At 39.8% G+C, this 24,327-nt stretch overlaps 2 protein-coding genes across 3 annotated transcripts in view; both read left to right on the forward strand.

Annotated features, from left to right (window-relative positions):
• LOC101155162 (arf-GAP with dual PH domain-containing protein 1) overlaps positions 1-21,013 on the forward strand; it is a 40,637-nt gene extending 19,624 nt beyond the window's left edge. For both annotated transcript variants that reach the window (XM_004084756.4, XM_023959067.1), the window contains 10 exons: positions 2,002-2,132; positions 2,917-3,008; positions 6,951-7,033; positions 7,133-7,245; positions 8,096-8,242; positions 9,738-9,821; positions 9,941-10,003; positions 13,856-13,927; positions 16,630-16,861; positions 20,007-21,013. In XM_004084756.4, coding sequence (XP_004084804.1) covers positions 2,002-2,132; positions 2,917-3,008; positions 6,951-7,033; positions 7,133-7,245; positions 8,096-8,242; positions 9,738-9,821; positions 9,941-10,003; positions 13,856-13,927; positions 16,630-16,861; positions 20,007-20,035 — 1,046 coding nt within the window. In that variant the 3' untranslated portion in view covers positions 20,036-21,013. The remainder of the gene's footprint in view (positions 1-2,001; positions 2,133-2,916; positions 3,009-6,950; positions 7,034-7,132; positions 7,246-8,095; positions 8,243-9,737; positions 9,822-9,940; positions 10,004-13,855; positions 13,928-16,629; positions 16,862-20,006) is intronic.
• A 214-nt stretch (positions 21,014-21,227) lies between these two features.
• Positions 21,228-23,805, forward strand: LOC101155401 (urotensin-2 receptor-like). The gene has a single exon (XM_004084757.3). The coding sequence runs from the start codon at positions 22,164-22,166 to the stop codon at positions 23,211-23,213; it is 1,050 nt and encodes a 349-aa protein (XP_004084805.1). The 5' UTR covers positions 21,228-22,163; the 3' UTR covers positions 23,214-23,805.
• Positions 23,806-24,327: the final 522 nt, after the last annotated feature.

Here is a 24,327-nt window from a genome sequence, read left to right on the forward strand (position 1 = left end):
AACCTTTTTTGAGCCAAGGCACACTTTAACCTTGACAAAAATCCCGCGGCACACCAGCATCCAAAAGAAAAAAAAAAAAGCGAAATTCATGGTCTATATTGATCGACAGCCCCCCGCAATCTCACGTGCATTTGGGTGATAATTGTGGCAGAATAAGCAGGAAGTTGCGGCTGTTTTTTCTAGGAGACGAAATAAAAGTTAAAGTAGAAAATTTAGAAACTGTTTGTTTGACAAGGATGACTCATTGTGCGCTGAGACACTGTCCCTTTTAGCCAATGCATCATGGGAGATGTAGTGTGAAAACTGCCGAAAAAGGGCAGGGAGACTCGCGTCTCTGAGCTTCATTGTTTTGTTCATTTGTTCTACGGTCTGACACCGGACACTGTGGAAAGCTCCACCGCTAAAGACGAGCTTTAGCTGGTATTTTTGTTAGAACTGAGCGACTTTATTAGCAGAATTAAGAACAAGGAAGTGAAGACTTTAACCACTTCTGACTGGTCAGACTGATGACATGAGATTAAGCCTTCAAAAATGATTGGCGGAGACAGTTAAAGGGGCGGGACTTTTCCGCAAACTGTTATAGCTGCAGGTCAATCGCAGTACCGTTATTCTTATCAAAATGTCTTTAATAGAATTAAATAAACACAAAGAAAAAGTAATTTTAAGATCTTTTATATTCCTAACTTCTAAGTGTTTCATCAGGGTTTGTTTGGATGAACAAAGAGCTGATTTCCTGGAGATGGAAAATGTTTTTAGATCAGTTAATGAGGGCAATTTCCCACGGCACACTTGACCATCTCCCACGGCACACTAGTGTGCCGCGGCACACTGGTTGAAAAACACTGCTTTAAGGTATCAAGCTCGTATTGTGCTAAATTTAAGAAGGATTTATCATTGTTTTATTACATTACACCAGGCTTAGTACAAGCTAATTGAAAGTTCTTTTCTATACCCTTTAAAGTCTAAATGTATTTCCAGCTATGAAACAATTGAAAAACTTCTTTTTCTTTTAAGTAGATGCTAAATAACATAATTCTGGAGCCAAAGTGGTCTGATACATAATTGCATCCAAAGTGTCAAGTTTTTGCTCATCTATTAACAAATGAAAAAACATGTTTTCTGGATTATTATTATTATTTTTTTGCACAGAAAAGCAGGAAAGGGTTTTCAGCTGTGTTAAAATAAACGTTCTAACAAATAAACAGTTGGACTCTTTTGTTCTGTTTGATAACACAACAATCGTTGCTTTACATTTGTCTGCAACTAATCTGTTGTTACATCCCTACTCTGTTTACGTCGGCTATGGTGGCTGTTTTGGTTCAGTTGCTCAGCTCCAGGAACGGATTGTATTCAGAACTATAGCTCACCATAGTCCAATTGGAAACAAACCGAGACCACCTCGAAAGATGGGTCCGAGAACGGTTCCTGGTCCCGGACCAGGGTCTGCTTGGGTGTATTCAGGCTGAAAATTTGTTTCAGATTATTGGGGGAAACGAACTCTGGTTCACTTTAGGTGAACCAAATGTGTCCGGTCTGAATACACCCCAATTCAAATTGCTTCTGTCGCAATGGTGGTCACAAAGAGGAAGTGACATATTTGTGCATGCATGGACAGATCGGGTAGCGGTTACAGATCGAGTAGCAACAATACAGACTAGTTTTTCATGGAGTTTTCTGGGTAATTTCCAGGGCACTTTGGAATTGCAGATTCGGACCCCCAGACAAAATGGCAAATGCCCTATATAGTGCACTAAGTAGTGAGGAAATTTGGACACAACTTTAAGTTTCACATGGCTACTTTATTTTACAGGGAGAAATGAAGAACATATTAAGGTTAAAAGATCTTTCAATTCTGCAGTGATTCAATTAGTTCACTGTAAACAATTGAGGATTTTTGTAATTGCAGCATATCCTCTCTTTTTTGCCTGTACATATTTATTTGAAAGTGCCATGCTTCCTTTACCATTAAGTTTCTAACCTAACCATTACTTGCATCTGTAGATCCTGAATGGGCCTCATGTTCCCTGGGTGTGTTCATTTGTTTAGCCTGCTCTGGGATCCACCGTAACATCCAAGAAATCAGCAAGGTCAAGTCTGTGGGCTTGTCCCACTGGGAGGATCATGAGCTTGAGGTTAGTGCTGTGCTACATCATCTTTGAAATTCTTCTTTCTTGGTTCTTTATGGTGGTATGATGATTGTTTTCTGAATCCCTATTGCCTCAAATCTTTGCTTTATATTATTGCATCTTTTCAATTGATTTTACATACACTATGTGTTCAACATTTTTTCCTCGAATCTAAAGTCATTTTTTTACTAGAAAAAAAAAGACCTATTCTCAATGAGGTTTTCTGTCGCGGCAAACTTCTTTACCTGTGGAAAGCAAACCAAAGACTGAGATGAACTAACCCAACATGTAAACCTGTTACTTTATTTATTAATTTTTTCGTTCTTTTATTTATTTAACTTAATTCTTACTTGATCAGCACCAGAGTTTTAGTGTGCTTCACCAGCAAAACCCTTCTATGAGAACTTAAATGCACTTTAAATATAGGCATGTCAGACATTAAAAATGTAATTTTATAGTGACCTAATTGTTTTATTAAACATTTGCAGTTCCATGAGAGCTCTAAATTTGCAAGTGATTTATTTACCAGTTTAATATAACCAAAAATCGTGGATTTAACTGATAGTCATTAAAAAGGTAAACAGAGTAAAAGAAATACAAGTGTAGCTGCATGTTCATAAATGGTATATGAAGTTTCACTTTTTACTACACCGGGAGGTTTAAATTAGGTAAAAATTAGTCTGTACCTGAATTAAGAAAAAAAAAAGTATTTTTCTTGCGATTTGTTCTTATTTTCTGATAGCCTTAAAGTCCTTTGTATCCTAAAACTTTTGTGTTTGTGCTTTAATAGTTCATGGCTAAGAATGGTAACGAGCCAACAAAGAAGATTTATGAGGCTACCGTTCCAGTCTACTACTACATACCAAACCACAAGGACTGCCAGTGAGTAACCATATTGGGAAATACTCCATCTAAAATCTGTATTTCTTCTAAGTTTTGCTTATTCCAAAGTGTGTTACGTCCACACAAATGCAAGTCTAGGGCTGGATGGTACAATGGATGTTGTTTATGGTTTTTATTTGACAAAAAAAGGAGGGGATCACATGTTCATTTAAATTCATAGTTCATTTTTAATTATTATTCTCAATATTAAGCCAATTTTCCAGGAGTACCGTATTTTCCGGACTGTAAGCCACTACTTTTGTCACCAACTTTCAACCCTGCGGCTTATTCGATGATGTGGCTAATTTGTGCTTTTCTTTAACAGCCGCCGGGAGTGCTCCAGCAGCCTGAGTAGAGACTGCCTGCATAATTCTATGTCCAGCAACAAGCGCGATTGCTTTAAAATATCGTTACGCAGCCAAACAGTGTGGACCTAGCTTCAGTTGTTAGACACTTAAGTCATGGTGCAATAAAAGAAACACCCATGCTCAGCCGCATCCCACAATCCTTTGGTGCCATTAGACCCAACGTGCACGTGACCGCCAATACAATATGACGCAGCTTTCAAGTTAAAAGCAATCGTTAAAAGCAGTGTGAAAAAATCCACCATCACCAACAGGTTTCGAAAAGCCGGTCTGCTGCTTGACGGAGATAGCAGCCCATATATTTAGCAGCTCCGTAATATACGAGATGATCTTTTAAACGTGCTTTTATTATTATGGTTATTATGAAGCGCCTGTTCGCTCATCATTTTATTTTTAATCTGTGTGGTCAGTGCTTTTTTGTGGCAGAACGAAGCCGGAATAACGGTTAGGTGAAGGCTAACATGCGCTAACAACGACATTTAGCCTGGATGAACATAAATGGATGCGGGAAATGCCACAATCTGCAGCTTGGCTGCACGTAAATATGTGGGAATAACATCAGCCTTTATTTTGTCAGGACATGACTAGAAACACAAATCCACGTGATTGTTTGAAAAGTTTCTAAGGACCAGGCGGCATTTTGCTTTGAAAAGCTCACACCGTCCCAAAGCCGCTGTGTGATATGGAGACATGGTTTTCCTAAATTTGGCCGCTCGTTCACATAGAGCTGCGGGACGGATGGCCTCCCACACGTAACAAAGCTTCCTCCACGCCCCTCAAACACAAAACGTATTTTGTCCAGCTGCTCTGCTGAGAGACATGGTTCGCTCCGGCCACCGGCAGTCGCGCCCTGAGTACAGGGACCGGAAGTCAGGTGGCACAAAGCGCTCCTCCCTGCCCCCCCCGCGAGGGGTGTCTGAGAAGATAGGAAGAGAGAGACAAGGAGCCCACGGGACATAGGCGGAGTGCAGAGGCGTCAGCACTTTGCACTTCCACAACAGTGTATCACTGTTGTGGAAGGAAACTTCTGGCGCACGCGCAGCGCATGCCGCGCTGAGGTGCGCGCTTTTAAGTCACTGCTGCTCTCTTTTACTGGTCTGTTTTTTAACAAGCCCTGTTACTACCATATTGCTGCCGTGTCACAGGCGGAAGGAGAGCTGCTCTCCCATTCTCCCCTCCTTCCGCTGCCGCTCACTGCTCCTTCTTAAACACGCACGCAGTCTTCAATCTACAACACAATGTGGCGACCTGGGGGTTAGCCCCACCTTAAGCCCCTAAGACTCATGGGAAGTGGGGAATCGCAGTTGTAAATTTCCTCACCATAACTGAGGGAACTGTGAGCAGAAGTGAGGTTCATGCTTTAAGGCAGATGTGGGGGCACAAAGCGCTCCTCCCTGGTGCGCGAGGGGTTTCGGAGAGCGCGCGCATTGATAGATAGATAGATAGATAGACAAGTTTATTCATCCATTTGGGAGGTTCCCGCATGGAAATTGACATCTCCATCACATACAGCACTGGTTGGCATACATATAGGAAAAAGGGAAAAGCAGCACAGTGACTAGAAAAAATTAGGAAGATTAGAACAGATTAGAACATTGGTGCTTGCTTATAAGTCACTGCTGCGCTCTTTTACTGGTATGTTTTTTAAACCAGCCCTGTTATTTCCACATTGCTGCTGTGTTACAGGCGGAAGGAGGGGAGAGCTGGTCTCGCATTCCGCTGCAGCTTCATGCTCCTTCTTAACCCTTGTGCTATCTTAGATGACCCCACCCTTACATTGACGTGTTTTCCCTAGATTTCATGTAATCCATGGACACCAGTGAAGATCAAAAATCATTGAAGAAAAAAGGTTCATGCCTAGATGACCCAACTCCCAATGTTAAAGTGCCTAGGATGGCACTTTTCATCAAACATGCTGTTGAACATAAGTTGCTTGACATTAAAAAATTTATACATTAGTTAAAATAACATGTCATAAGACACATGAAATTAAAAGCAACAACAATAAAAGACAAACATAAGAAGGAAAGAAATTTATATGGCTACATTTTTTTCTCATTTTTTCATTCTTTAAACTACCATAACTTTTCAACTGTTAATGCAATAAATATAATTCCTGCAGATTCTTAAGTGGAGTAAAGCAACTTTGGGCTGATTGTGTCAACAATTTAATGTGTTCACACAATCAGCACAACTCAACTGATTCTGACACAGGGAAATAAGGTCTTTGGGCCGATATGCAAGATGTGTTTCATAATGGCGCAAAGACGTTTCTCTGCTTTGGAATCGGCTGATTCACGTTGATCATGTAAAGGGACGAAGAGTTTTTGTATTTCAAAGTGCATGTGTTATTTTTTTTCGCTGGCAACATCTCCATTGTTAAAGGTTTACGTGTTTTTCCACATACATTTCCTCAAGTTCCCATGAGCTCAAGAAGATTATTTTTTTCTTCGCTTCTATTTTCATGGACGTCAAATTTGCTTCTAAACTCTAATCCAAAAGTGTGTTCATAAACCTGATGTGGGAGGAACTATTGCTCACCATTATTCTACTGCGCTCATTGCTAAATTAAACCAAACATGAATGATGTTGAGTGAATAGCTTGAATTAAATTATTTTGAGGGGCACTCCAAATGTGCTGGCAAGCACATCGTTGTGTCTCAGTTTACAAGATAATTCAGAGACTCCCAGTGTGGTGAGGTTCACTATCTACTGCAGGAACTGTTTTTGAATGACATTCACTTTCAATGGTACTTCTATCTCTTGATGACCCAGTCTGACGACTGTCAGTTGCACTTTTAACCCTTGTGCTATCCTAAACACTTTAACATTGGGAGTTGGGTCATCTAGACCCACTAGACAGTGTGCTAAACCTTTTTTTTTCAATGATTTGTGAACCTCACTGGTGTCCATGGATTACATGAAATCTTTCCACCTTTATCCACCTTTGTCATGGTAGGGAGAACACGTCAATGCAAGGGTGGGGTCATCTAAGATAGATAGCACAATGGTTAACCACAAAGGAAAATATAAAAGTAGAGAACCTTAATTATTCCTTGTCTGGGTATGAATACAAAGTAACATCATAATGTTTGGGACGAGCACAAATGGCAAGAGTGACCTTGTTGGTTTTAGTATCCACCCACTGATCAAATTATCATTACTGAAGGCTTTTTAAGGATTTTTGTTTTTTTTTGTTAGACCCCTTGATTATTGATACTGACAATTACAAGGAATTGTCTGGGCCTTGTTGCTGCAAAAGCACTCCATATCATGGCACTACTACCCCCATATTTAACTATTTCTGTGTTGATCTCTTCATGAAATTCTTCATAATGTTATTCACACCTCCAAAAGGTTCAACTTTTGCTAAAAAACTAAATAAAACTGTAATTAACCTTTTCTCAAAATCTTTAGAAGATGATGGTGCAAGCCATAATTCTACAATGAAGAAACGCTTTTAAGTAGTTCAGCATTTGACCAGGCTTTTAATGTCCTGAGTTTAGGGGCAACTTTATACATGAATACATATACCATTCTTTTTAAATTAGTTTTGCCTTTTTATCTGTACATTCAGGGTGCTACGAGAGCAATGGATTAGAGCAAAGTATGAGAGGAAAGAGTTTTCTGAGGCTGGCAGAAACTTGATATATGAGGAAGGTAAGTGCATATTTGACCACTGAACTGCTCACACAGTAGTTGCAATAAAACTTAACTAATAAGCTAAATGTTAATAAATGACTTGCTGGCTTCCCACAGGAACTAGGGATGGCATGTTGATGAAGAGGGGGCGGGACAACGGACAGTTCCTAAACAGACGATTCGTTCTCTCAGAGAGAGAAGGCACTTTAAAGTATTTCACAAAATTTGATGTAAGCAAATTTGATCAAAACGTTTGCCAATGACTCGCAACAGGGCCTTTACAAAAACATTTTTTTTCTTTTACTCATAGCACACATACAACAAAAATGTAATCAGATAGCATTCAAAAGCCGTGTCACCATGTTTTGAGCATTTTTTTTTCTATTTTTTGATAAAGTGGGTTTTTAAAAGACATTAAATTAATATCTTTAAACACAACACAAGCGAAAGCATTCAAAAATCAAGATCCTCTAGGTGAATCAGCCAATCAGAAAGCAGGTAAGACCGAATATCAAACTGATGTGACTCTTTATAAACATAACATAAAGTACTTTCTTTTTTTATCATGTTAAGCTTGCCATATTTTACTTCTTAAGAAAGAAACATGTTGCTTATTTCTTCTTTTGTATCTGAAGTGGGATTACACAAATCTAGATTGTCATTTCTGTTCAAAATATGATGCAACAAATGTGATAAAAGGCATTTGGCAAAATGTTTCAAAGGAAACTGTACCAACTCCCTGAGAGAAATATTGTTTCAAAGCATGTCTTCATTCAGTGACATGCTGGACAAAAAACAAAATTAACTTTGGTGGAGGATTGTTTCTGAGGGGATGTATCCTTAAATAAATTATTAAAGGTATCTAAAAAAAATTATCCGAAAGACTCCTGCCGAACATATAATGCATGCAATTTCAGCCAGTGCAACCAGTGCTAGTGACAGTTAGCTATCTAATGTCAAATGTTGTAGAACCCCAAAATAACTACACATTGGTGATCATTATTGTGTCAAACCAATGCTCTTCAAGTTAACATTTTTGTTTATCTCTAACTTTTACCCTTTTTTTTCCCAATTCTATAGGCTAAGGATCCCAAGGCTGTGATCAAAGTAGACACAATCAATGCAACATTCAAGCCAGAAAAAATAGGGAACCCCAACGGCCTGCAGATCACCTACCTCAAAGCTTACAGCACCCGGAACATCTTTGTTTATCATGACAGTAGCAAGGTGAGCAATAAGACGTTTCTTTACAGTTTTCAAAAGCACAAGTTCATAATTTTACAAGTGCAACTTACTTCTTTAGATATCCATTTTAACATTGTCAAATTCTTCATGGAATATAATATCAGATAACCTTCAAGCATGGCTTCTATTTTTATTCATGCTTATAAACGTTGTTAAAAAATATGTCTTGTGTTATTCTAAAGCAATGTTTATACCAAATGCGATTCCAGGCAGAATCCAGTTTCAATGTTAAGTCAGTTTACAGACACAATCAGAGGTCCCATTGTGCGTTTTGTGCATCAGGCACAGCGTGGCGGTCACGCCGCAGTGCATTTTTAGTGGCACTGTGTTTCCAGAGTTCAAATATCTGAACTTAGGCAAAAAATGATCACTTCAACCAATCATGACCTCAGCTTTGGCCCATGAGCTGTTACTGATGTGATCAGTGGGTGGAGTCCAAAACCAACATAGAGAAGAGGCTGATTGTTGCTTTTTATTTTCCTGAACTCTATGCATTTCTTATTTGTATCAAGACAATAGTAAGAAGTTCAGCAAATGTGATTCTCATTTTTATGTTTTCCCTCCTTTGACTATTGCGGGACAGCAAGTCATCAAACGTGGGTCACAGAGAGATGGAAGTACATGTATCCAGACACAGCTCCGGCAGTAGATGATGAACTTTACTGGGAGATTTTGTGAATGATCTCATGAACCCATCTACTTGACTAACACTTTTGTAAAGCTTTGCAAAATCAATGCTTCCATGTAGCAATTTAGCAATGAGGCTAAAAAACCTTTAACTGTAGCTCCTCCCACATACGTCAGGAGTTTTAAGTTTAAGAACACATTTTTGGACAAGCATCTAGATGTAAATTTGACTTGCGTCATAGAGAGAAAGGAGAAACATTTGATTTTTGAATCACGTTTGGTGTAAACATCCCTATATTTTTTAAAACATGTTTTAGTATACCTCCAATCATAGTGTCTCTGTTCTAAAGAATGTGTGCTGAAAAAGAAGAGGTTTAAGGCTGTGGTGCTGTCCACAGTGGCAAAATCCCTGACCTTGCAGTCTTTATCCCTGAACCAGAAACACTCTAAATAATGAGTTGCCAGCAATGAGAAATGACTTCTACTAATATTTGTAACGCTGAAACAAATTGCATCATTTATTGCTGGCTGGTCGTTGACCAGGGCTGAAGTGCGCCTGGAGTGTGCAATGTGCATCACTTTCTCACAATGTTGATCCTGGACTGGCATACATAACTGTGCATCTGTTAGGTATTCCTAACACATTTGTTGACAGATGTAGAAACATTTGCACCAGTAATGAAGATCAATATTTTCTTCATTATGCAATAGCTTTTAGAGGCAATTTTTGCATTTTTTTTATGTGCAGTTGTCTTGAAGTCACATTAAAAAAAATGTGCGCTAAAAACTTGGTTAATTTAAGTGATTCTAAAAAGTGACACTTTCTCCTATTTTCTGTTGTTTTTCTCAGGAGATTGTTGATTGGTTCAATTCAATTCGAGCTGTTCAGCTTCACTATCTAAAGGTGGCCTTTCCAGGAGCAACTGATGCTGAGGTGAGCATCCCCAACGTATCCTGTTCTTTTTTTCTGACACTCAACACAAAGTGCCAACATTTTTTGGTTACTGTTTTTTTATCTTTATGATTTGACACTTTGGTACTTGTTTATTTCAGTTGGTACCCAAACTCACTCGAAACTTTCTCAAGGAAGGCTACATGGAGAAAACAGGACCCAGGGCGAGTAAACCTTTTATTTGGGAATTGATTATCCTTTTTTTTATCAGTTTCTTTAGTTTCCTCCTTTTTTTCTTTCTCCAGTTCAACAGCAAGTCATTTCTGTTTCATATATGTTGACCATTTTTAGAAAACAGTGAATGCTGTTTTCTTGTCTTTTTCCAAAGAAAGTTTAGAAAGTTCCCAGGGGGCACATCTTTCATGCTCTATAGTGGGCATACAGTATTTAGCCCATGGTGTTCAAATAGGACTGTGACTACCCAATACTAGCGGTCTCTGTATGACCAGAGTAGGAGCTTGGTTCGCATAGCCGGCAGTACGTCAGACCTGTTCCCTGTCCTCGTTGGACTCCGGCAGGGCTTCCCTTATCACCGGTTCTGTTCATAGTTTTTATGGACAGAATTTCTAGGCACAGTCAGGGCCTGGAGGGGGTCTGGTTTGGGGACCACAGGATTTCCTCTCTGCTTTTTGCAGATGATGTTGTCCTGTTGGCTTCATCGAGCCAGGACCTCCAGCGTGCATCAGGGCGGTTTGCGGCCGAGTGTGAAGCAAGGTTATCATAGTTAACGAAAACGAACGAAAAAACTAAAACTAGAACTGAAAAAACATTTTCGTTAACTGAAATAAAAATAAAAACGAGAGTTTTTAAAAAAACGAAAACTAACTAAAACTGTTTGTTGTGTGTATAAAACTAACTGAAACTAACTAATATCAACCCCAAAAAATACTTCGTTTTCGTCTTTGTTAATACATAAGTCTTTTGGGTTGAAATAAAGTCTATTTACTTCACCCTGCTAGTTTTACTGTGTATCTGAACTAGAGGGCTGCATTGGGATTGGGTCCCGCCGGGTCCCGCGGGACCCAACCCAAATCTCGCGGGATTGGGCGGTTGGAATTGTGCTGCGGGCGGGAGCGGGCGGCAGAAAAAACCCCCGAGGGATCAGTGCTGCCATGAATATCTCATGAATACATATTAGCGGACTACGTTCGGCTGAGCGGCTGTTGGATTCTTATGTACTGAAGCTCCGTGAGGGCACCAGGTAGAGACGCCCAATGGCCTCTGTCATCTAACCTGTTGTTGGGGGTGCGCCCCGCCCCGCCTCTTACTAAGAGCGCGCTTCAGGCCGTCTGTCTGCGCGCGCACACTTTTAACCGAACGGGATTTGTGAAAATATATTTAATAATTAAGTTGCAAATTACACAAGAGGAATGCATGAAAAGATGAGGCTGGAGGAGGGACATGAATCTCTTTAATAATATCAATACAAATACGTGTTTTTTTTCCTGCGGGACGGGAGACAATACAAAATCAATGCATCTCTATTACTGTGCGGGACTAAAGTCTATGAGTTTTGCGGGTGCGGGCGGGAGTGGACATACATATTGCGGGTGTGGGCGGGAGTGTAACGCATACGTTGCGGGAGCGGGCGGGATTGGTCAGAAATTCAGCGGGCGCGGGATGAAGAAAATAGTCCCGCGCAGGGCTTTAATCTGAACCTTACGGCATCACGTAGTCTGTGACATCACATGATGTCTGTCGGACACTGCCGGCTAGCGTGGTCATAGACATTTACATGAGCGTGATGGCTGCATTAAAAGTTGGTTTGAATATAACAGCGTCGAAAACTAAAGTAAGTGCCTTGTAGTCGAAGCAGGAGACAAAATTTGTGGAACGCTCCTCAAAGGGAAAAACCCTACGAATCTAAAAGTACATTTAAAAAGCGCACACAACAACGCAAATCAACAGTACCTAGACAAGCTAGCCTGTCGCCCGCCCTCCCCCGAAAAAGAAGCCAGAGCAGATAACGTAATGCTGTTATCGGCTGTTGTATTTTAATTTAAGGATGGTTGTCCTTGTGTCCTCTGAAGAATAAGTGTTTCAAAATGTATCTTTGATTGCGTTTTTATCATACAATACTTATTCTGGGGATTTTGAATCATGCACCTGACAAGTATCCTAATTTACAAAAAAAAAACTAAAACTAACACTAAAACTAATAAAAACTAAACTAAAACGAAGCAATTTCAAAAAATAAAAACTAATAAAAACTAGTAAAGCAGCCTCTAAAAACTAATTAAAACTAAATAAATTTAAAAACAAAAATTCAAAACTAAATAAAAACTAAAACTAATAAAAACTCCGAAACTATTATAACCTTGGTGTGAAGCGGCTGGGATGAGGGTCAGCACCACTAAATCTGAGGCCATGGTTCTTGACCGGAGAAAGGTAGTTTGCCATCTCTCGGTGGATGGAGTGTCCCTGCCCCAGGTGGAGGAGTTTAAATACCTTGGGGTCTTGTTCACGAGTGAGGGAAGAACGTAGCGTGAGATTGACAGGCGGATCGGAGCGGCATCCGTAGTTATGACGTCGCTGTATCGGTCCGTTGTGGTGAAGAGAGAGCTGAGCCACAAAGCAAAGCTCTCAATTTACCGGTCGATCTTCGTTCCAATACTTACCTATGGTCATGAGCTATGGGTCATGACCCAAAGAATAAGGTCCCGAATACAAGCGGCTGAAATGAGCTCTCTCCACAGGGTGGCTGGGAACTCCCTCAGAGATAGGGTGAGAAGCTTGGTCACCCGCGGAGAGCTCGGAGTAGAACCGCTTCTCCTCCACATCGAAAGGAGCCAGTTGAGGTGGCTCGGGCATCTAGTCCGGATGCCTCCAGGACGCCCCCCTGGAGAGGTGTTACGGGCATGTACCACTGGGCGTAGGCCCCGGGGAAGACCCAGGACACCCTGGAGAGACTATGTCTCTCGGCTGGCCTGGGAAGTTTGGGCATCTCTACTTAGACTGCTGTCCCCGTGACCCAGTCCCAGATAAGCGGAGGAAGATGGATGGATGGATGGAGACCTACTCTGATAAATGAAAGACTTGGTGTCATATAATTCCGGCCGGGGAGAAACCACAGTTAATAAGTTCTCTTCCATGATCAATTGTGAAATAGTTGGGACTTTTATGAATTAAAGGGAATGCCATCCATACGTCACTACCAAATCAGAGTTCCTGACTGGTCAAAGCTCAACCTGGTTTACCTTTTGACGTGCATTCAAAGCTCGCACATTTTGTACGTAGAGCCTGAAAACTTTCTAAAAAATGTGCGCAGCAATGCGTGAACGCGGTAGTTTTTAATGTGGAAGCCCGCATTTACATACACTAAATTGCCAATAGTATTCTGTCACCTGCCTTGCCTCGATATGAACTTAGGTGCCACCCATTCCTAACCCATAGATTTCAATATGATGTCGGTCGTCCTTTTCTGGCTAAAACGGCTTCAATCCTTCTGGGAAGGAGTGAATTTATAGGAATTTTAGAACATTCTTCCAGAAGCGCAATGGTGATGTCAAACACTTATGTTTGTTGAGAAGGCTCGACTCTCAGTCTGCGCTAAAATTCATCCCAAAGGGGGGGTTGGATGGACCTCACAGCTATGGGGAAGAAGCTGTTTCTCAGTCTGCTTGTGGGTTCTGATGCTCCTGATGGGAAGAGGTACAAACAGTGGATATCCTGGGTGGGTGTGGTCTGCAGCTATACGACCAGCCCTCCGTCGGACCCAGCTGTCTTATACTGATACCTAAATTTCAGAATGTATAACTGCTGTTTATATTGCTTTGTGCATTATTCTTGCTTTGATTGCTTGAAATAAACCACTCCAAATCAAATTATCAAATAAAAAAGTGTAAGTACAGTGAAAATAGAAGCACTTCATGCCTTATGATGTGTTTATGCAATTCTGTAAGTGTAAGATTGATCTGTACTAAGACACTTTTTTTGACTGTGACTCATTTAAAATGAGTAAAACTGCACAAAAGAGCTTTAACTGATAATACGGCTCACTGTCTTTGTCTTCATAGCAAACAGAAGGGTTTAAGAAGCGCTGGTTCACACTGGACCACAGACGACTCATGTACTTCAAAGATCCTCTGGTATGTCAGCTGTACACTAACAAACAGAAGACCTGTATAGTTATAAATATTATCTTCCATCTATTCTCTTATCTAGAGTGAATAACTAGATGTATTTGTTAAAGAGCCATCAGTTGTCAAACGCCTGGGTGTGCAAAATTTGTTCCCTGCATTTGGCAGGTTATTTGGACTTGTAAAGTCCCACTGTAACCCTTGTGCTATCCTAGGCACTTTAACTTTGGGAATTGGGTCATCTAGACTCACTAGACAGTGCGTTAAACCCTTTTTCTTCAATGATTTGTGATCTTCACTCGTGTCCATGGATTAGATGAAATCTTTCCACCTTTATCCACCTTTATCATGGTACGGAGAACATGTCAATGTAAGGGTGGGGTCATCTAAGATAGTACAAGGGTTAATCATCATTTACAACAGTGTTACCAGTGGTCTTTTGCAAAGCCGCAACAGTTCATTAGAAATTCACCCTTGAGTTGTAGGCGGGTGATGCAGCTGCCTGCCCCCAATTCCTATAATACATCTGTTTACACTCTCTCCCGGTAGCTTACAGTTTTTAGAAACCCAACCTAGGGTTTCTGAAAAGTCGTGGCAAAAATGAAGAGCAACATTGAAGCTATCCAGCCGTAAAAGTTTGAGCCAGATGCCAGTTTGGACGAGGAAAACAAAGATGTACACTGATCTAGTCATCTACATTGATGCATTAGTATGGAGTGGAGCAGGGTGCCGATTGTGGATTCAACGTCACAGCTTTTTCCAACAGCATTTTCTTTTGTCTGCACCTGATTCACCACAATTTGAACACGGAAATACTCAGAAATGCAATTTTGAGCTGAATTTGTCCTCTATCATCAGAAAAATCCCACAATAACATGGTAAAAACATCCAAAAATGTTTTTTGTAGGAGTGGGTCTTTAAGGCTGTCATGAAGGGAAAACAATTTAGCTCAAGTTTTAGAGTCTTATGGATGGCTGGAACCCATGACCTCTCTGCTTTAGAAGAGACACTACCCCTAGGCTGAGTGGATGTGTGTACTGTTTTTAATGGTTGAGCAACATACAGGAGGCATAGCTGAAGAGTGACAAGGATAGATAGGATCAGAAATGACAGAGGGACAGACCATGTTAGATATTTAGGAGATAAAAACTAAAATGAGATGATTTAGACATGTTGACAAGAACGACATGATATTGTTGGCAGAAGGATGCTGAGGTTGGAGCTACCAGGCAAAAGGCCAAAGGGTGGTCGGTGTGGGAGAAAAGGATGCCCTCCAAATTATGACTTGGTCCCAAGAACTACCAAAGAACCATTTCCACTGATCAAATTTAATTCATATTTACCAATTAATCAGTTTTTCTTTCTAATATTTTCTTAAAATTACTTCATGCCTGTGTTTCTGTCATGCCTGTAAAACAAAAATCTCGAAATGTTATCTAGTGCTGTCATGCAAATTATTTTTTTGTGTAAATAATTAATCGTGACCTGTAATTGTTGTTCACCATTCAGCATATCCTATTAGGGATTGCCACAGTGAATCAGCTTTCACTTATTCGCATAGGTGGTTTGGCAGAGAGTTTTTATGTCAGATGCACTTCCTGAAACAACTCTGTATTTTCAAGGAACAAAGAGACCCAGATGGACAGCAGCGCAAAGGGTCTTGCCTAAGGACCCACACTGGATTTAGCTCATTGCACGCCCTGGGAAGCGACCCAGGTTTCCTGCATGACGGAAATCACGTTTTTTTTATCTAATAATTTCTGTAACAAGCTTTCTTTTTTAGATATTTTCATTCAAAATTCATGACATTGTGATGCAGTAAAAGATCAATTTACAGCTAAAAACCTGGCTTTATGAAGTTTTCCTTATATAATAGACTTTTGCAAGGGGTATATTTTTCAATCTTGAAAAATTAAGAAAAAACAAAACAAAAAAAAAAGAACTAAACATCAGGCCCAGAGTGCTCTAATTTCACACATACAAGCAGTAGGAACACTTCTCTGAGCGATCTAAAAAATATTGACCAAAAACGTCTTATTATTAGCATAATACATGTTGACGTGTTATTTCAGCCCTCAGAGTACAGAGTGATTTTTATGCCATTTTCTGCGTACCCCAATAATTTATGACACACATTGTCGAGCTTTATCCTATACATACATAAATAATAGATGTGTCATTGGAGGCTTGTTTGTGTTAGTTCTGCAAATAACTACAAAGTTGCACATTGACGACGTCACAGCAGCAACGCGGCACATGCTGCATACGCAGCTGTACACAGACACCAAGACATGCACTGGGAGTGATGTAACCTCCCTTTCCGTCCCTGCTTCTGAGAGCTCTTTTGTTTACACCCTACAGCCCCTCACACCCTAACCTACAATTAACGATCAAACAAAAACGTTGAAATACTGGAGCTATCCACTTGTACAGTTTTGAGCTAGATGCTAGCTTAACAATAAAGAATAAAAAAATGATCAGAAATGCACTTTGTAGCCTGATTTTCTTTGCATATGGCTTAATAACAAGAAAAATGTCGCAAGAATATGTTAAAAACACCTAAAACTATTATTTACATTCAAAAGATTACATTGCAGACTGATTTATTAGGCTAGTCTCTTAAGAACGCACTGTTTAGGGGGATTCCATTAATAGTGAGGATTGATCTATTTGTTTTGTTGTTACAAAAGCCTTTTTCGTTGTGTTTGAAGGATGCCTTTGCCAAAGGTGAGGTTTTTCTGGGGAACAAGGACCATGGTTACCAAATCTTTCCTGGTTTGCCCTCCGGGACCTACCACAATGGCTCTTGGCAGCATGGTATCACCATTAAAACTCCAGAACGCTGCTTCCTCTTTACTTGCGAGACAGAGGAAGACCAGGAATCCTGGATGAAACACTTCAGTGATGTCATGAGTGTTCCCATGTCCCCTCAGGAGTTTGCTAGTAAGTATTCAGAACTCCACTGTAATTCTTTATTACATTTGTAAACTTTTGTCAAAAACAATTCTTTTACTAACAATGGGGAATTGAATTTTTTACTTTTATTTTTTTTGCTGAATTTTCCGCACTGTAGGGTGCACCCGATTATAAAGTGTACTGTCAATGAATGTTCTGTTTTATAAATAAGGGGCACAAAACTATTAGGCACATTAAGCAGGACAAAAGAGTCATAGACAAGTCCATTAGTCAGACTTTAGTAACCCTTGTGCTATCTTAGGCACTTTAACATTGGGAGTTGGGTCATCTAGACCAGTGTTTTTCAACCTTTTCTGAGCCACGGCACACTTTAACCTTAAAAAAAATCCCGCGGCACACCAGCCTCCAAAAATTAAAAAAAACAAGGAGAAACTCATAGTCTGTATTGATCTACAGCCCCTCCACAATCTCACATGCATTTTTGAGATAATTGTGTCAGAAAAAGCTGGAAACTGCAGCTGTTTTCTTCTAAAAGATGCAACAAAAGTTAAGTTAGAAGATTTAAAAACAGTTTGATGTGTGTTCGTTGGTTTCAAGACGTTTAACAACAGATCTCCTTGTGCGCTGTCTCTCTCACAACCCAATGCATCATGGGAGATGTAGTGCATAAAACGGCTGGAGATCGCGTCTCTGAGCTTCACTGTTTTGTTCACTTGTTCCACGGTCTGATATCGGATTCTGTGGAAGGCTACACCGCTAAAGACGAGCTTTGGCTGGTATTTTTGTCAGAACTGAGCGACTTTACGAGCTAAATCGGGACAAGGAAGTGAAGACTTTAACCACTTCTGATTGGACAGACTGATGACTTGTGATTAAGCCCCCAAGAATGATTGGTGGAAACAGTTGAAGGGACGGGACTTTTCCAAAATACAGCCGAAGCTGCAGCTGAATCGTGATACTGTACCGCCATTATTATCAAAATGTCTTTAATAAAATAAAATAAACGCAAAGAAAAAGTATTTTACGATCTTTTATATTCTTAACTCCTCAGTGTTTTATCAGGGCCTGTTTGGATGAACAGAGAGCTGAAATCCTGGAGATGGGAAATGTTTTTACATCAGTTAATGAGGGGAATTTCCCACGGCACACTTGACCATCTCCCACGGCACACTAGTGTGCCGCGGCACACTGGTTGAAAAACACTGGTATAGAAAACAAGAGACAACAACAACCTATTAACCCCCTACTTTCAATTGTTACTGCATCAGGTGATCACATCAAAGAAAACAAAATATATCAAAAAAAAAGAAAGTATAATGAAATATATAAAAAGGACAAATAAATAGAAAGGACAACGTGTTGACTTGTGTGGTCATACGGACCCCACAAGACTGCGTGTGGAACTTTTTTTTTATGGTGGGGTCACACAGACCCCACAAGATAGCGTGGTGAACTTTTTCTTTTATTTATTTTTTGGTCTGAATTTTTGCTGGCGTCCCTGGCAGGTGTAAATTGCGGTCTGCCTTTGCCATTGGAGGGAGAACGCATTGATATAAGGGTGGGGTCACACCAAGCCCACATGACAGTGAGCGGAACTATTTCATTTATTTTTTGGCTTTTGTCCGAATTTTCACTGATGTCCCTAGCAGATGTAAAATACTGTCTGCCTTTACCATTGGAGCAATAACGCAGTGACGTAAGGGTCTGAATTTTAACTGGCATCTGTGTCAGGTAAAAAATCCTGTCTGCCTTTGCCATTGGATGGAGAACGCATTGACGTTGGGCGGCCGTGGTGCAGCGGTAGGGCGGTCGACCCATGATTGTAAGGTTGCAGGTTCGATTCCCACCTTGCACACCCATGAGTCGAAGTGTCCTTGGGCAAGACACTGAACCCCACCCTGCCTCTGGTGGTAGGCGGGCGCCTGTGTTTGGCAGCGGAGCCGCCACCAGTGTGTGAATGTGTGTGTGACTGGGTGAATGGGTCTGTGACTGTAAAGCGCTTTGTCCTTGTTGGAAGAAAGGCGCCATACAAGTATATGCCATTTACCATTTACGTAGGGGTGGGGTCATACCAAGACAGCACACAGAACCTTTTTTTGGTGGGGTCATACGGACCCCACAAGACAGTGCAGTTAACTATGATATTTTATTGTCATTTAGATTAGTCTGAATTTAAACTGGCGTCCCAGGCAGAGGTCAAATCCTGTCCGCCTTTGCCGTTGGAGGATAACGCGTCAACGTAAGGGTGGTATCATCATAAATATGCTTTCATTAATTCCCATATTGTTGAAAAATACATCTCCGTTATCTGATTATGTTCTAAAAAAATTATATTTTAGATGAGATGAATTCAACAAACCTTTCAACTGATAGCCATTGTTTATTCAAAGGCCAGGGATGGTAAGCAGGTTGTGAAGCAGCTAACTGCAGCTTAGAGAGCAGAAATAAGTATAGCATTATAGTAACATTGAGTAAAATATGGTAAAGGAGTATTATCAATGAAAAAATAAGCTATTTATGAGTATTATTTGTGAACTGGAGAGAAAAAGGAGTATGACCTAAAAGTGAGATTTAGGAAATGCCAAACATTATATATCCTGTATGTGTGGAAAATCAAATCAACTGTCTGAACAGCTTTATAATGGAGCATAGGGTTTGATGAGCTAAGGTCCTGGGAGGAGAAGCAACATGTAACCCTTGTGCTATCCTAGGCACTTTAACATTGGAAGTTGCATCATCTAGACCCACTAGACAGCTCTCTGAACCTTTTTTCTTCAATGATTTGTGAACCTCACTGGTGTTCATAGATTACATAAAATCTTTCCACCTTTATCCACCTTTGTCATGGTAGGGAGAACACGTCAATGCAAGGGTGTGGTCAACTAAGATAGCACAAGGGTCAAAATCGCCTACTAATATAAGGGAGTGTTTAACATATCTGGCAAATGAGAGGATAATATTGTTAAAAAAAAAAAAAAAAAAAGTAACTAGGTGCATACTGTAAACGTTAGCCAAAATTACAGGAGTTTTTTTTTACCTGTAACCATAGTGACAATTTAAAAAAAATCTACAAAACGGTAAGTCTGAGGAAAGGTGAACCACGAGCTAGCCAGGAACCACTGTATATGACTTGCTCACTTTGATTAAATATCTTTTTTGTTTGTATTTCAAGTGGAGGCCACATTTAGGCACAAACACTGATGGATCTGATGCCTATTGACCTGCAGCTTCAAGATGCTCATGTACAAACACGAGGTACCTCGTCCACGCTCCTGAAACGCTGCTCTCCTCTGCTGTAGCCTGCTGTCAACCAGGACTTTGTTCAAGCACATTTTAAAACAAATTATTTTTCCTTGTGAGTTATGATCAATAAATAAGACATATTTTACAGTTTTTAAAAGTTTTGTGAACACACAAAGTTTTATTTTATTCATGTGGAAAACCTTTTTGTTTTTGTTTTTAATGGAGTTGTTTTAAAGAAAAGCTGTCGCCAAGTGTCATGAGATGAGTTGCTGCTGTAAAAGAAGGGTAGGGTTTTATATATACAGTTTAATAGAATACATTCTGGTCTGCTTTAGTTTTAGACTTCTGTCCCATGTAATGATGCTTTTGTAGCCTAAGCTTAGATTGGACCCAAAATGTCAGAAAAAAAAGGCCCATGGTAAAAATACATAACAATCTGAAAAATGTCAGAAAAAGGCAAAATAAATATTTAGGACATGTGATTAATTGAAACTTTTTTCATTCAAAAACGAACTGTGTCACTGATGTCATTTGAGATTTTTACTGTAAAGTTCAAACACAGTTTAAAGACCCATAAAACTGATAAAACTCTAACTTTGTTTCATAAGAAACAATTTATTAACAACTTTACCAATTTAAAAAAAAAAAGTGAAATCCTGTGTTTTAAACAGTTGGTAGATAGAACTAATTCCATGTAAAGTGTAACAGCACCTCCATGTGGTATAATTTTACTCAACATAAAATATTTGACCAAATATTCAGTTTCTTTTTATTTGAATGCAAGAAATGTGTATGTAGTTATATGTGTTTTCTAAAGAACATAAAACCTCTGAATATCCTCAGAAAATATCCACATTGCAAAAACAGGCCCCTTAGTGTGTCAAAAACTTGAAATTTGAGAATTCTTCTTTAAATTGGCCAAAAAAAAAAAAAAAACTGCCAGTGGAGTAGGAAAAATGTATTAACGAGAATTCCTTATTTTGAGAAAAAAATTAATCACTAAGAAATGTTTTCTTAAACTAAGAATATTTTATTTTTGAAAAGCTTAATTGATCAGACTCTTTTTCTTGCAAGACTTAGTTCCTTTACTAACTTAAAATTTGGTTTTACAGTGTAGTTGTTGAACTGTTATTTTTTCAAATGATGGGATAATTTACTGGTTAGAAAATGTGAAAAAATAATAATCCCAGCTGATATAACTGCATTCTTCTAATAAAATGACACTAGCTTGCTTGTGTAATTGCAAATGCTCCTGCCAGTATTTTTTTGGTGTCTAAAACTACACGTTGGTGCTCAGAGGCAGCAGGCAGAGAGGCCCTCGTTGATTTTTCCACTATGGTGGCAAAAGAGGGAGTATACATGTGTGAAAGGGAGGAGAGGACTGGAACTAAACACACTTCAAAGATAGTAGTGCTTCAAAACTGGGCTCAAGATTGAAGGGGAAACTGATTATTCGTCTGCCTCCAAGTGATGTACAAAAGCAGAGAGGAGCTTTGGGAATCTGTATGATTCAGGAGCAAGATTGAAGATAAGTTATTTGGATGAATAATGGCTCATTTTTTATTTGAAGCTTTGAAAACAAGGAGGTAAATTCTATGGAGCTAAAACACAGTTATACGTAAGGAGGAACATTTTTTCTTTTTCTTGCCTGCTGCCGGGACTCCACCTGGAACAACAGCAGCTGGAGTCCGCTCCAGCACATGTTGTTACTTCACCAGCTTACATCAAGGATTTTGAGCTTATCTGTTTGAAGAGAACCACACTTCACACGTTCTCCCAAATGATTTATTTCAGCTCTGCAGAAACCCAGAGCTCCCATAAATATAGAGTTTGATCTTGTGAATCATTGGCAGGTCTATTTTTGAATATGAAATCTACAAGTGTATATTGAAAGCATTTCAGTTTGAGATTAACTTTGCAAACAACAACTAACTTTGAGACCAAAGTCTGTAGTGAGTATTCCGCTTGAATTTTTGTGTGTTCAGGAATTGGTAATGGGGGTGCTTCTAACAGAGTTCATGTGACTGTCGGAGTGCACATTTTTGGGAGCCATCTGCCAAAAACGTTTTCAAACTGCAAGTCTGGGATGAACTGCACTCCCAATGCCACCTTTACTTCCCAGCTGGGACTTGGCCTAAGCCCAGCAGCTGAGGATGCGGCTCCCCAGAGTGGAGGCGTGTGGATGACCTCCATGCTTGGAGCCATGCTGATGCTGATGTTCGCCGTTGGAGGGGCAGGCAACACGTACACGCTCATCATTACGCGCTCCGCAGCGTTGTGCCGAACCGGATCCATGTATATCCACATTGTCAACTTGGCCCTGGCTGACCTACTCTACTTGTCTACCATCCCCTTTGTCGTCTGCACCTACTTTGCCCATGACTGGCTGTTTGGAGATGCTGGCTGTCGCATCCTGTTGAGTCTGGACCTTCTCACCATGCACGCCAGTGTTTTCACTTTGGTTGCTATGAGCATGGAGCGTTACCGCGCAGTGGCAAAGCCCTTCAGCGCCCACAGGACATCGTCCCGAAGCAGGCGTGTTGCTGTGGGTCTCATTTGGGGGATAGGTTTCATCCTTACGCTGCCCATGATGGTGATGATCCGGCTCAGAGAAGGTAAACCCACATCTGCAGGACTGGTAAAAAAAATCTGTTCCCCCACGTGGACGCCTGAGGCCTTTAAGGCTTACATCATGCTCCTGTTTTTCACTAGTGTTTTAATCCCTGGATTGGTGATTGTTGGACTGTACACAGGGTTAGCTAAGCGTTACTGGAAGGTTCAGGCAAGGTTAGGAGGAAGCAGCCGCTCTGCTAGAAGGAGAGGACTTAAACAGAAGGTCATATCAATGGTTTTAAGCATTGTGTTAGCTTACTGGGCTTGCTTCTTACCATTTTGGGGATGGCAGATTGGCAAACTCTTCTCTCCAGACTCCCTTCGATATTTGTCTCCAGCTGCTCATAACTATGTCAATTTTTTTGTTACATGTTTGACTTATGGTAACAGCTGCATCAATCCATTCCTTTACACTCTTTTGACTCGGAACTATAAAGACTATTTGGCCCAAAAAGGTCAGTCAGTGGGGTCGAGCAGGGCTGACCCTGCGTCTGCTGCCACTTTGCCAATGCAGGACCTTTAATAGACTATAGTAAAGTGCTCTTCAGCTTTATTGAGGACATTTTACAAGAACTGTTTTATGTGGGTTCAACTCAAATTGTATCTTTGTTTAGCTCAGGGGTCCGAAACTTTCAACTTTTATAGAGCCATTTGGGGCGATTTCTCACTAAAGACAACCCAGTAGGAGCCACAAAGTCTTAATTCACCCCTGTCAAAAAGAAAACAGATTTGTATTTATGTTGTTAGTAACAGAATAAGACTCCTAAACAAACAATTTATAAAAGCATTAGCAAGCTGTATTGTGTTAATAGGTCATTTAGTGGCATTGGTGGATGTCTAACAAATGCTTTTTAAGGTATTACTAAACTAAATGAGATTCGTTGACACATAAGCATTATTAATTATCTTATTAATACTTTATAAGGCATTTGTTTTTTGATTTGATTTGACATCAACCAGTGCTAATAAATGACAAACACATTAATAATACTTATTAATGTTTTATGAAATGTTTGTAAAAGAATCCTATTCTAAAGAGTAGTTTTACTTTCATATTATGTTAACTATTAAATATAAATGAACTGCTGTTTCTTTGAATAAATAAAACATGAACATACAGAGAAAATTGCCTTTTTTCAAAATATGAAATAGTTTATAACTAATGACAGTTCACATGACTACCTTTCAAAAGAAGACACTGTTTGTGACAAAGGATCATCTTAATGCAGCAAATATAGTGGTTGCCAATATTGTTAGCAATGATTGGATAAAAATGCAGTTTATTTTACAGTTGTTGGCGGATCTCAGCCAGAAATGTGTAAATCTAAGAAACCTAAATTAATTAAGTGCTATCGTATTTTTGTAACCAAAAGGTGCATAAGGCTCCATTCAGATCAAATCAAATCAAACTTTATTTATAAAATAGCGCTTCTCATGCACTTTGTGCAGCTCGAAGCGCTTTAACACTAAAAACAGTAAACACACAACATTATAATAAAAACCCCAACCCACCCTTCACCCTTCCCACTCCCCTCCATTAAACCACATGACCCATGGCTCCCACGTACAATGAAATATGACTATGTAACTGTAAAAGAATAAATAAATAAATAAATAAATAAACAAACAAACAAGTA

This window comes from Oryzias latipes, chromosome 1 (assembly GCF_002234675.1).
Source record: "Oryzias latipes chromosome 1, ASM223467v1".
Taxonomy (NCBI): Eukaryota; Metazoa; Chordata; class Actinopteri; order Beloniformes; family Adrianichthyidae; genus Oryzias; species Oryzias latipes.